The sequence below is a fragment of the Panonychus citri genome, unplaced genomic scaffold, assembly GCF_014898815.1.
Source record: "Panonychus citri isolate SS breed McGregor unplaced genomic scaffold, ASM1489881v1 Contig00095, whole genome shotgun sequence".
Lineage (NCBI taxonomy): Eukaryota > Metazoa > Arthropoda > Arachnida > Trombidiformes > Tetranychidae > Panonychus > Panonychus citri.
The window spans coordinates 1,254,831-1,268,125 of NW_026515500.1; the positions used below are offsets into that span (position 1 = coordinate 1,254,831).

General features: G+C 29.9%; 2 protein-coding genes and 1 pseudogene across 2 annotated transcripts; 2 read left to right on the forward strand and 1 right to left on the reverse strand.

Moving 5' to 3' along the window:
* Window positions 1–2: 2 nt before the first annotated feature.
* Window positions 3–1,522, forward strand: LOC128387919 (ubiquinone biosynthesis O-methyltransferase, mitochondrial-like). The gene is made up of 2 exons (XM_053347211.1): window positions 3–750; window positions 827–1,522. Exons 1-2 carry the CDS (start codon window positions 3–5, stop codon window positions 958–960), a joined length of 882 nt encoding a protein of 293 aa, XP_053203186.1. The 3' UTR covers window positions 961–1,522.
* A 1,711-nt stretch (window positions 1,523–3,233) lies between these two features.
* Window positions 3,234–5,790, reverse strand: LOC128387986 (E3 ubiquitin-protein ligase NRDP1-like; annotated as a pseudogene).
* A 3,075-nt stretch (window positions 5,791–8,865) lies between these two features.
* Window positions 8,866–13,207, forward strand: LOC128387984 (serine/threonine-protein kinase ICK-like). Its single transcript, XM_053347309.1, has 8 exons — window positions 8,866–9,094; window positions 9,186–9,439; window positions 9,528–9,582; window positions 10,711–10,832; window positions 10,910–11,294; window positions 12,171–12,741; window positions 12,842–12,947; window positions 13,035–13,207. The coding sequence occupies exons 2-8, from the start codon at window positions 9,219–9,221 to the stop codon at window positions 13,045–13,047; spliced, it is 1,473 nt and encodes a 490-aa protein (XP_053203284.1). The 5' UTR covers window positions 8,866–9,094; window positions 9,186–9,218; the 3' UTR covers window positions 13,048–13,207.
* The last annotated feature ends 88 nt before the right edge of the window (window positions 13,208–13,295 follow it).

A 13,295-nucleotide genomic window follows, 5' to 3' on the forward strand; every position in this document is an offset into this window, starting at 1 on the left:
CAATGATTAAATTAACTCGACATTTGATTAACTGGAGTAAAAATACTGGACAAAGGATTGATAGACTACCATTGATAATTGGTCGAGGTCCATGTTACTCTTTGGAAAGTGGAAAATCAAATTTCTCAACCATTTCACCGGATCAAGTTACTTTCTATAACAATGCTGGTTTCGATTGGTGGTCTGGTGTCTCAATGAAACCCTTACGAGCTCTAAATCAACTTCGGGTACCCTTGATTCGTGATACATTAACCAAAGGAAAACCATTGGAAACATCCAAACCCTTACAGGGTTACACTTGTATAGATGTTGGTTGTGGTGGTGGTTTACTTTGTGAGCCCCTTGCAAGACTTGGTGCCTCAGTTATTGGTCTAGATCCAAGTTCGGGAAGTATTCAAGCCGCTGAGGAGCATCGTGACTGGTTTTCACCAGGATTGTCCAGTAATCTAAATTATATCAACACTTCAATTGAAGATTTTACCTCTGATACCAGTAACCATGGTAAATTTGATTCAGTCATTGCATCAGAGGTATTGGAACATGTTGAAGATATTGATCTATTCATTAAATCCTGTGGTCATCTTATCAAACCTGGTGGAAATTTAATCATCACAACAATCAATCAAACCCTAGCTGCTTATATTGTTGACATTTTGATTGCTGAAAAGGTTTTAGGACTAATTCCTGAAGGTACTCACCAATATCAACTGTTCATTACTCCAACAAGTTTACAGCGTTTAATTGAACACAGTAAGTGTCGATCATCATTTCAATTCCATCAGACATAATAATCTAATCAATTTTAATTGTTTTCCTTTTCTTCCAGATGAATTTACCGTTCGTTCAGTTCAAGGAATGATTTACAATCCGATCTCATCGCGATGGTCATGGTCCAAGTTCACTGGAAATAACTATTCAATGGTTGCGATAAAAGATCCAAAGAAAAACAATCAACCATAGGAGAGAAAAATATTCCAATGGAAATTATTGATTTTCTTTTTTTCCCCTGGAAAGAAAACTCTATTTTTGGAATTTCAGAAAAACTCTGTGATAAACAAAATTCTCACCAATTTAGTTAATCATTTAAAATGTAAATTTTGATTCTCATGTTTCTGATTCTCTAATCCATTGAAATGAAACATTAATCACAAAGCCATAAATCACCTTGATTGTCCATCCAAAAGCCTAATCATTGAATTAATATTAATCACGATAATATTATGTATGTATACAAGAATATTAATTGTTGATTTAGTTTGGAAAACACAAATTAGTTACAATTGTTACAGAAAATTTTCATCATCATTGATAATTAATATCCCGAAATTGTATTTATATAATTAACCAACCATTTAAATGGATTTGTAAATTGTTTCATTGAGAATGTGTGGATTTGAGGTTTTCACCATTAGCAACACAACAATTAACATAAATTGTAAAATTATTAGTTGCTTTTTAACTGATTAGTTTGTAACAATCAAAATAAATTAGTCAAATTAAAGGTTTCAACTTACCTTTCCAACTCAAGTGTATATATGAAAAGGGTTGGGTAATAATAACATCAATTTGTTAATTGTTGTTGGTTTAAGAATCATATTGATCATATTTAACGATTGATGGTTAAATTGTTGTATTGTTGGTAAAGCAAAAAAAAAGGATAATTAATTGTTAACCTGAATCTAAATTGTGAACGTGATTAGAGATGGAAAAATAATTGAAACATTTTAAAAGACACAAAAACTAATTGAAAGAAAGCAAAATGTAAACACAATTAAGGAAATTAACGTTTTCTTTGTTTAATTACAATTAACAATGTGTCATGTACTTAACCAACTAATTTAACGTTATTTGCTTTTTTCGTAGTTTAATCGTTGCGATTAAAATTGATTTACAATCAGTAGACAGTTGATTATATTGGATTAGCTGAATAAAGATTAACATAATCATATTTCAATCCAATTAGAAGACAATTTAACATTTTCACTTTGTTTTTTACCTTTTCAATTTGAATACGAATCAACAATTTGATTGTTGTAGCAATTAATTAATCACAGCCAATGAACTAGGAAAAAGGAAGGAGGAAAGACAAGTTAATAGCCAATCAATTGTTAACAGTTAATTAGGTTAATTATACCAAGAGAAAGTGATAATATTAATATTGATTGTCTACAGTTTAGTTGATCAACTTAAATCGTCTCAATGTAAACCCAAAGGTTATACAATCATGAGAAAAGTTAATTGATTGTTATTGTGATAGTAACTTAATCGTCTTGTATTAATTAATTGAATCATATGTTTAATCAACAGGTAAATTGTTGTGGTGTTTGTTTTGATTAAGTTAAGGATCAACTTGTTATTCTTGGTGATCATGATGATGATGATGATTTAAGAACCAGTTACTATAAATGAATACACAACATATGATGTATTATGGATTCAAGGATAAATTAATTGTGAAAGTAATTTAATTAATTGTTAGAAAGAGGGAAGAAAAAAATTGTTAATAGCAAATCAGCAATTAACTAATTATACTTTTAGGTTTTTGTTTTTATTTATGGCTTTTTGGGTTAATTGTTTATCATTTTCAATGGTAAAACCATTTGGATTGTTTTGTTTTGTTTTCAATCAATCAATGATTTAAGCTACAATTTAATTGTGATAGAGTTAATGAAAAATGAAAGTTAATTCATTCATTGATTTAGGTTAATGTGCCATAACAACAACAACAATCAAGCAGCAATTTAAATTATATTTTAAAAACGGAAAGGAAATGATGAAAACTTTTTTTTTCAAATTCGAGTCGAAAAGTGAAAATAAAAAGTTTTTCGTTAAAACCAGTTTGCAATTAATAATCAACGTTGATTGTTGTTACTTGATTGTGATTAACTCATTCAATGGAAAACAATTTATCTCCATTTTTGTCGACAGAGAAAGAGAGTAAATCAAATGTCGAAAGAGATTTTGAGAGAGAGAGAGAGAAAAAAAGTTCGAATTGAACTTTTCTAACCTAATTTTTTCATTCTCTTTCTTTACTTTCTCGTTATTTCATCTTCTCTTTCCTTATTAGTCTTTCTTTACTTTTTCAATAACACTTTCAAATTTGATTATCGATTTAATCACTTGAGATATAAATATAAATCGTAATTGGATTTAAATCAACAATAGAAGTTAATTGTTGACAATCAGATGATAGTTTTTGAGAAGAAGAAAAAAAAGTTTCTTTTTGGTTATAATTTCGTGGATTTAGTTGTTTTAATTCATCATAATTTACATGAGAGTGAGATTATTGATGTTAACAATTAGTAAATTGTTGAAAAATATAATCATTGTTTTGGTTAATCTGATTGTTAACAATTTAAACAGAAAGGAAATGAAAAGGTTGATACATCATTTATGACTTTTGCCTGATTGCTTTTCATTCATTAATTATTACGCTGCTAATTTGATTACCTTTACACATGACGATTAATTAATTGTAATAATCACACTTTTTTTTTATTATCAACATGACATTATTTTTGTTTCTAGCTGGTTAATTATTAGCATTGATGATGGTAGTAATTACAATTTGAGAAAGTTGATTATGATTAAATCAATTGGAGAGCAGAAATTATATTAATTGTTCATTATATTAACATGTTTGATTGTCCATGGCAATTGAATGATTATTATGATGATAATGATGATGATGGCAATGAAATTGGGTTAATCCAATTGATTAAGATTAAAGGATGAAGATGATGATCAAATGGCAATGGTTTTTCAGATACTCTTTTTTGCATGATGACGATGATAGAGATGAAGAGGAAGCTCGGATGAGGAAATCATTTGGAAAAATGGGAGAAAATATCCCAAGAAGAGAGAGAAGAGAATCAAACATAGACAGAGAAGATGAGGGAAGATGAGAGAGAGAGAGAGAGAGAGAGAGAAATAAAGGTAAAAAGCCATTAGAATTAAAAGAAGATAAAACTGAAGAGAAGATAAATAAATGCGAATATGATTCTTGGTTGAATCGAGAATTTTAAAAATGGTTATGAGAATTCAGAGCCAAAGAGACAAAATCGACAGAGAAGACAAACTGAGAGAGTGAGAGAGTAGACACGTTGAATAGAAGGAAGTGGGAAAATCATCAAGACATCATCCATGGAGAAGTCGATGCTTTTACGATCGAATCTGGTCCAGGTTCTTGTGGATCGCGATTTCCTTCAGTTTTGGTTGAATAATATTCCCCGCAGACGAAGCAAACTATTCCTCTTGGCCATAGATTTGGATCTAGAACTTTAGAACAGTCACTTTTGAAGATTGTTATTCGAAAGTCGTTTTTCCAACCTCGATAAAGTGACTCTTTACAAGCGATCGCATTAACATCATTCCGAGATAAATAGTCTCTTAAATTTCCCGCAGTAACACAACGATCAACATTGGAAATGTAAATTTCAAGGGTCGTCTCCTCGACCAATTTATCTTTAATCGATATTCCCGTTTCACCGGAGGAAGGAATCCGATCTGATTGCCAATTGTAATATCTGTTGAATTGGTTTCTCTAAATTGGCTATCGAATTTTTCAAATGTTCATAACGTTCAGAGAGATCATGAAGCGATGAGTTATTGACCGTTGCCATACGTTTCTGTTGCTCCGATAGACTGACCAATATTGAGATTGCTGATTTTAATTCTTGTATTTCCTTTTGTTGGCAGCAAATTAATGACCTTAAATCTTTAATACAATCATGTGATTCAAGACGATTCTTTGGAACCAGCGCACCACAATCACGTAAACAGGGAACCGGATGTTCCGGATTATATTTACAATCAGTTCGATGAGAAGGTAAATCTTCAAGATTAATTATCTCTCGACAACCTTCACCGGTGAAATCACATCGAATTGATAAATGGTTCAACATGTTACGAACTATTCGTGGAATTGGTTGTAATTGTGATGAGGTAAGTGAATTACGATCAACTGGACAAGTTTCAGAATTTCTCATCCACTCCGAGATACATTTACGACAAAAGGCATGTTCGCACCTTTGACCCTGTAAAGGGTCTTCCAAAACTCCACAGCAAATTGGACATTTCAATTCTTCGTCGATTGAACCCAAAAATCGTTCAACATCATAACCCATGATAATTGAAAACTCAGTTGACGATCACAATTAAACTTAATTCCAATTACAATTCTAATCCGTTTTAGATTGGGAGACACACTTAAAGTGTTAATATTGTTGTTGTTGTTGTTGTTGTTGTTGTTACTCTCTTGCTTCTGATGATTACACTTAATTGTTTACGGTTCCAAACAATTAATCCTTAAAATTTTGATTATTGATGAACAAATTGTTATTCTATCTCTCTCCTTTACAATTCAAGTTGATTTATATATGTCACCTTGTTGATTTAGTTGCTGTTGATTAAAACAAATGAGAGAGAGAGAGACAAACACAAAAACAGTAACAACAACAACAATCAAATGATTGATAAAACAATTAATTGAATAATAATCAAGATGATGATATAAAATGAGGTAGACAAAGACACAATAATTACCAATTGAAAGGATGATTGGCTTGATAATCAATTGATTGTATGTATATATAAATCTATAAATAATTAACACAATTTAGACACAAATTCACTGTCATCAAATAAATTGTTGTCTATTAAGCAACAACATATCAACAGTAACAACAAGAAAACAATCAAAAAAAAAACGTTGATTGTTATGTTGATGTTATTTAGTGAACAAAATGAATGATAATCAAGGTATAAAAACAGTGGCTCAGTGAGTATTACAATAAAGTGAAAAAAAAGAGCAACAAAAAGTGAGTGAGCAGAAAAGTGAGAGTGGGAGATGATGATGAGAGAGAGAGAGAGAGAGAGAGAGAGTGATAGAGTAGGAGGGGGATTGGGGGTGAGAGAGTGTAACTGAGAGCTGTTTACCTGTTGATTTGTTTACGTTTATTTACCCTGAAGACTGTTGAGTGAGTCGGGGAGGGAAATTTTCTACCTGAAAAACACCAATATCTACACGCTCTCTCAATGAAGATACTCTCTCATTCCCCCTCTCTCTCTCTCTCTCTCTCTCTCTCTCTCTCTCTCTCTCACTTTCTTTTATCATTATCTTCATCTCTCTCTCTCTCTCTTCTTATCTTCATACTGAATAAATTCTGAAACCAGTTCTTCTCGATTAGATTTGAAGCTTTTTCTCTTTAATTTATTTCGTTTTTTTTACATTTCCATTAATAAACGTTACCGGTGGTTCACCATTTAATTTTACTGATTCTAATCAATGTTACGATTTAATTTTCTTTTTCATCAATTTAATTACAATTTGTATTTCCATCAAGGTAAATTCTGTTTATCAACAGATTAACTATATATTCAATTCAGTTGACAAGATGAAGGTAAACAAAATTTTCTCGGCTTTATTGTTTACTTTTTGTTCAATTGATTTTTACAATCAAATTAATTTTAATTGTTGAAACTTTTTTCGCCACATTGTATTCATATTAATGCCTAATACTTGTTGGGGTTGTTAAATTGTATTTCCTTGGATTTGATTGTTGATTGTAAATTTAGTAACAACTAAATAATACGTTGTTAGTTTTTTTATTGTTTTTCTCAATGGAAAATAATTTCGCAAACAATTAAGACAATTTTCTTGTGGATTAATTTTAATTGCCAATATTATAATTGTTTCAACTGATTTTTCCGTCCTTCAACAATTAACAAACTAAATCAGGTAATTGTAATGTGGGTGAAATTGGTTCCTCTAGATGATTAGTTTGTTGTTGCTGTTAAACAACAACAATTTAATTAACACTGTCCTTGGTTAATTATTAATAATATTTACCAGATAAACTGGATTAGTTAATCTTTGAACTTAATCTTGGTTTTTTTTGTAAATCTCTTGGCTTAATCTCCAGTAAAATTGATCCTCTCAAAGAGGGACATGATTGATGATTTAAATGACCAGTAATCTGATTGTAATGATTAAATAATTTGGAAATTGCAGAAAATTTTATTCAACAATTAAAAGTATAACCTTAATTTTGTTATTGTCGTTGAATTGATTGCGTACCATTTAGGTTATTGATTCATTTTCTGCATGTATTTGCAATTTAAATGAACAATTAACTTTTCTAGACAAGGAAATGTATCAAAATATTGTTAATTGTTTTAAGAAAGTGAAAGTCTACAGTTTAATCATTTGGAACAATTAAATTCCCTTCAGGTGTTAAGTGGAACTTAATCCATTGCCCTTTAATTGTAATCGATTTATTTCATGATGATTTCTGTCAACTAATTTAAATTGGAAGCGTTAATTGTTGATTGTAAACATGAAAAGTTTTCGGCGTCAATTTAATGCTGGAAAAACTTTTTTCTAGTTTCATCGACTTTTCCGTCGAGCTCCTCCTTCGGGGTTTATACCTACGAATCTCCCCTGATAATAGACACAGGGCATTATCATCATCATCATCATCATCATCATCATTATCATCATCATTAGCTTTCATCATCATTAATGGTAGCACTATGATTAGCTGATTTAATCAAAGAGTAAAGACCTTTATCCGAGTTCTTGACTTTTTGATTAACTTAATTATCATTTTGAAAATGGGAAAATAAGAGATTAAATCATTTCTCATTTTCCAGGTTCCATGGCTCATGAATTAGCTTTCATTATTAACAATAGAATAAGCAATTTAACTAATTAATGATATCTGATCAACATCATAGCCTTTAATTGGTCATTAAATTGTTACATCTTGAAGACAATTTAATGACTTAATTTTCATTCACAGATTATTTGCAAATACAAGAAAACTGAGTAAGTTGATCAACTTTGCCTTTGATTTTATCTTCGATAAATGTTCAGCTATTCCGGGTAACCCATGAACTTTACAGCTAAATGATCAGCTGATTGGTTGAAAAATCATCGAAATGATTTAATATTAATAGTTGAGTTAAATTCAGTTACTCAAGAGCTAAATAGTGATGAGAAGTCTCTCTCTCTCTCTCTCTCTCTCATCATCATCATCATCATAAAATTAAGCCAGAAATTGATGATGAATTTAACTACGAATCAAACTAACGATTGAAAAATTGAGCCAAAAAAATTGGAAATTTTTTCAATCAAATAACCAATTTAAGACAATCAAAGTTCATTGATCAGATTAAATCAATCAAATCAATTTCTTCTTCTTCTTGAATGAAACTTTCTTTTACTCAATTGTCTAAATCTGAATCAATTGTTTTCGCAACAATTTGAATGAACAAAATATCGTAACAATTAAACTTTTTGTTTTCTCATTAAAACTAATCACAGTTCCATCTGTCAGTGCGAAAGTAAACTAATCAGTTAACTTAATTTTCTTTCCTCTTTAAATTGTGAAAATTAATCTTTCCAAACAATTAAAAGTTAAATTAACGAAACGATGTTAAAGTGACTCTTAATCCACGAAAAATCAATTATTATCTTCAACGTTCATAATATTAATATGATTATTTGAAGGTCGGAATCATTATCATGATGAAGATCATCATGAAAACATGATAATTATTATAATTCATTAATGATCATCATCAACTCCCAAGTTAATTTCCTATGAATTGAAACTAATAGAAATCATCTTCTATCATCATAATCATGCTCATAATTATCATCATCATGATAATCAGTTTGTTGTTTTCTTCTGAATTACTTTTCCCATGTAACCATAGTAATCAGTTAATTGTTGACAATAATAAAAAAAAATAATCACAATGGAAACTCAATATCACGCATGTAAACAATAATCTAATAAATTTTGTATCTCAAATGATTAAATTACATTTCATTTCATTGTTAATCATCAAGATAATTAAACAATAACAATCAAGCAAATTTTCAAATTGTGAATTCAAAATTTCAAATCAAATTTTGCTCAACAAAATTTTGATGGAGAAACAAATTGAATCAAATCAAATCAATACAATTATTGCCAAATGATCAAAATGCCAATATTAATTGTGAATAATGTTACTCATCAAAATCATAATTAAGTTAATTGTATAACCATAATCATCATCGCCTTTATATCAATGATAACTAAATGTTGGTAAAATTATTAATATGAAAACAATTGGGATTTGAGATTCAAATTGATTGTTACCTTTTCTTTTCAATATTTCTTGGTAATTATTAGTTAATCAACTGTCAGTAATCAAAGTGGGTGTAAATGTTGTCACTCATTGAACCTTACATTGGACTTAAATCCACCCCCGCCACGACCACCACACCCAAGCCCACCATTGATATTAAGAGACCAAATCGAGAGGGTATTCAAACAGCCAAGGGTATGAATCGATACGTTATGTTAAGTCAACTTGGCGATGGGACTTATGGGACAGTTTTACTTGCCCAAAGGCTGGAAACTGGTGAGAAAGTGGCAATTAAAAAGTGAGACCAACAATTAACCATTGCGATTAATTGTCAACCTTTTGTTTTGCTATTTCAATGTTAACCAATTGTTGTTCATTTAATTCAGGATGAAGAAACGTTATTATTCATGGGAAGAGTGTATGAATTTAAGAGAGGTCAAGGTAAGTGATTTAGTTAATTTCTAATAATAATTTTGCTCTTAATCATTGAAAAATGTGTTGTACTACTTTTCAAACCACAATTAAGTGACCATTAGTATTGGTCAAGGGTCTAATCTTGACCAACAATAGACAGTATTTAGTTAAATATACATAATCAAGGTTGCTATCGATTGATTTAAATACAATAATATACTATCAATGGTGAATTTTTTTCCTCTGCAATTAAATTGCAAATGATTTTACAATTTGCAGATTAATTGTTTGAATGATTTGAATTTTTTATTTCTCTCTCTTCACTGATTCAATTCTTACGAATTCACAATTTAAGCTTAATTGTTAATCGATTGTTAACTTCCAATGAATCTAATCACTGGTCTCAACCTTGGACTAGATTTGATTCACCAATACAACAATTTGTTGATTATATCACGAAACTTTTTGTTATTTGTTGAACAATCAGTAATCATGATAACCTTAAATTTGATCAACTAATTTGATAATCATCACAAGCTATTATTAGACTAATCAGCTTAGCCACTTATTACCAACGATAACAATTAAGCTCTTAGATAATTAATATTGACCATTGATCATCATCAATTTGATCAAATTATCAAGACTAAATTTTCAGTAACAATTGATAAGTTGAAACTAATCAACCAATAGATAAATCAATCGACAATTAAGCTTAATCACACAATTAATTGTCTATTTACATCTCTGTGTCTTAATTTTGACCTAATCATAATGATAGATTATCAAATTGAATCAATAATTAGTAAATCAATTGAATTTTAATTGTTTACTTTTCAAGGTTTAAAGTCCTCGAAAAAGTTAATTACTTCCTGATCATTTCAAATTGTTCAATTGATTTAATTATTTATTTATGAACAACGAATGAAAAAACACTCGAGATCATGATTAGTTGATTTAGTTGAGAATCGATGACAATTAACTTATAATAAAAACCAAATTTATTGATTGTTTTCGTGTATTTTTGTTATATAAAAGTTGATTGAACTTTGATTATAATGAAAAAAAAGTGACTATTGAAGATGAATTAAAGGTTAACCATTAATCAAATTAATTGTCAATCAATTATAATTGTTACTCTAATTGTCGTTACAGTCTTTACAGAAATTAAGTCATCCCAATTTGGTTAAATTACGAGAAGTGATTAGGGAGGACAATCAACTTTACTTTGTCTTTGAATATATGAAGGAAAATCTTTACCAATTAATCAAAGACAGGTAATTAGAATTACTTAATTGTTGATCAATGAAACTTTTCCGCTAATTGTTGATCGATTTTAATTATTCCAATGTAGAGAGAAACCATTTGCCGAACCTGTGATAAGAAATATAATGTACCAAATATTAGATGGACTTAATTTCATGCATAAACATGGATTCTTTCATCGGGACATTAAGCCCGAAAATTTACTTTGCAATGGACCAGAATTGATCAAGATCGCTGATTTTGGCCTTGCCCGTGAGATCCGTTCTCGTCCACCTTATACCGATTATGTGTCAACTCGTTGGTATCGAGCACCCGAAGTCCTGTTAAGGTCAACTAATTACTCTTCACCCATTGATATTTGGGCGGTTGGTTGTATCATGGCGGAATTGTATTCCCTTCAACCCATTTTTCCAGGCCGAAGTGAAATCGATCAAATTTTCAGAATCTGTTCAGTCCTTGGAACACCCGATAAGGTAACTGTATACACCTTAGTTAGCTAATAATTGATAATCATGATTTCGACACATTTAATTGTTGATAATCTTAAATATCAAAAAGCTACCAAATAGTTAACAGATTCAAAAAGTAGATTACTACTTTTTCTTGATAACAATTGATTGATAATATTGATTGATGAAGAAAAGTGAGAAAAAAAGTTTCACAATTTCGTTATTTTTAAGCAAATTGTGCTTGATTGTTGATCTTGATTGTTTTCTTCCCTTCACTTGAGATGATCAAATTTACACCAACCTTGATTGTATAACAATCCTATTGATTAGGACAATTTATTGATCAATAGTTACATTGAATGTACAATACAAATGAATTTATCTTGACCAAGGTCAAACAATCAGTAGTAGTGATCAACCAGCAAATCAAATTGTTACCAAACGTATTAGCTAATCATTGATAAGATTGATGATAAATTTAACTAACAGTTAGTTAAACAATTGAAAAGCTTTTGTAATATTTAAATTAACTGAACCAAAACCTTAGGAATACATTAAATCAACTCTAGGTCGTAATTTTCATGTAAATTTGTGAATATATATTCAAATTTTGTATCGATAATCATTGACCATAAAGTGACCTCAATTCATGAACACATGATAACAAAAAGGGTTGATTAATGTAATTAAACTCACAATTGTAATTACTTTTAGTTTCGATTGCAAACAAATCAGTTTAATTGACTCACAATATTCAAATATCTTTACATGAGAAGTTAATTATTGATGATAACCATTAGGATTCACAATTTACTTCTTGATTACTGATTCGAATTCTGATCTATTTTTTTTTCTTCTTCTTCTTTAATTGATGATTCTCTTCAATATTGTAATCAACAGAGAGAATGGACGGAAGGCTATCAATTAGCATCTTCGATGAATTTTAAATTTCCTCTGATGAGTTCGATTAATTTAGAATCAGCAATTCCCAATGCAAGTTCTGGAGCAATTGATTTAATGGTGAACATGTTAAAATGGAATCCATCTAATCGTCCAACAGTAACTCAAAGTTTCCGTTACAGTTATTTTAAAGTAAATCAAAAATTGGGACTACAACAAATGACCTCTCTGTCCACCACAAGGTCATCTTCAAATAGACCATCAAATTATTTCAAATTATCGTCAAATAAATGGGATGATAATGGTAATAAAAGGTTAATCGGTGAAATAAACGACGATCGAGTTGGTGATAGGTCAAATTTTCCAAACCAAGGAACAAGGTACAAAGAGATGACCATTGAAAGGCCAAAATCACCCGAGATAAATTCATTAATGAACAATACGAGTGATAATACGAATCAAATTAGCTCACAATCTAAACGTAATTCAGGTATCTCATTAAAAGATCAATATCTAATTAGATCTCGATACATCGCTGGACAGAATACCAAAAATTTATCATATCGAGGAGGTAATTGGACATTTTTAGATACACTTCGAACCTTTTAACGAACGAAAATCCAATATAATTGTTTTAATTACTTTGCTTTTTTTCGTTCGATATCAATTAGTTGCCAATAATTCAACAAGAAGGATTTCAATAATTTCCAATCAAAGTCAAGAGACATCAAACCAATTAGGGTCAAGTATGACCGGTAAAACGGACTGGTCAGCAAAGTAAGTTACCAATAAGAAGATCTAATTGATCATCATCATTAATTAAACTCTTTGTTTTGTATTTTCAAAACAACAATTAACTTTCAGGTATCTCAAGTAAATGTCAAAGTTTCGAGAAGCCAATCAACACTGTAACATAATAGTAAACACATTTAATCAATTAGCTAATCATAATCATCCAACTCATTGTAATTGACAAGAAAAGTTCATTAGTTCAAAAATGAACCATAAATTAAAATCAACAATTTACACAGAAAATTTAATCTCCCTTTTTCCATAATTAAATGATCAAAAATCTAGACAAAAATCGAGGAAAAGGAAAAAAAAACAAAAAAAAGTTCGAAATTC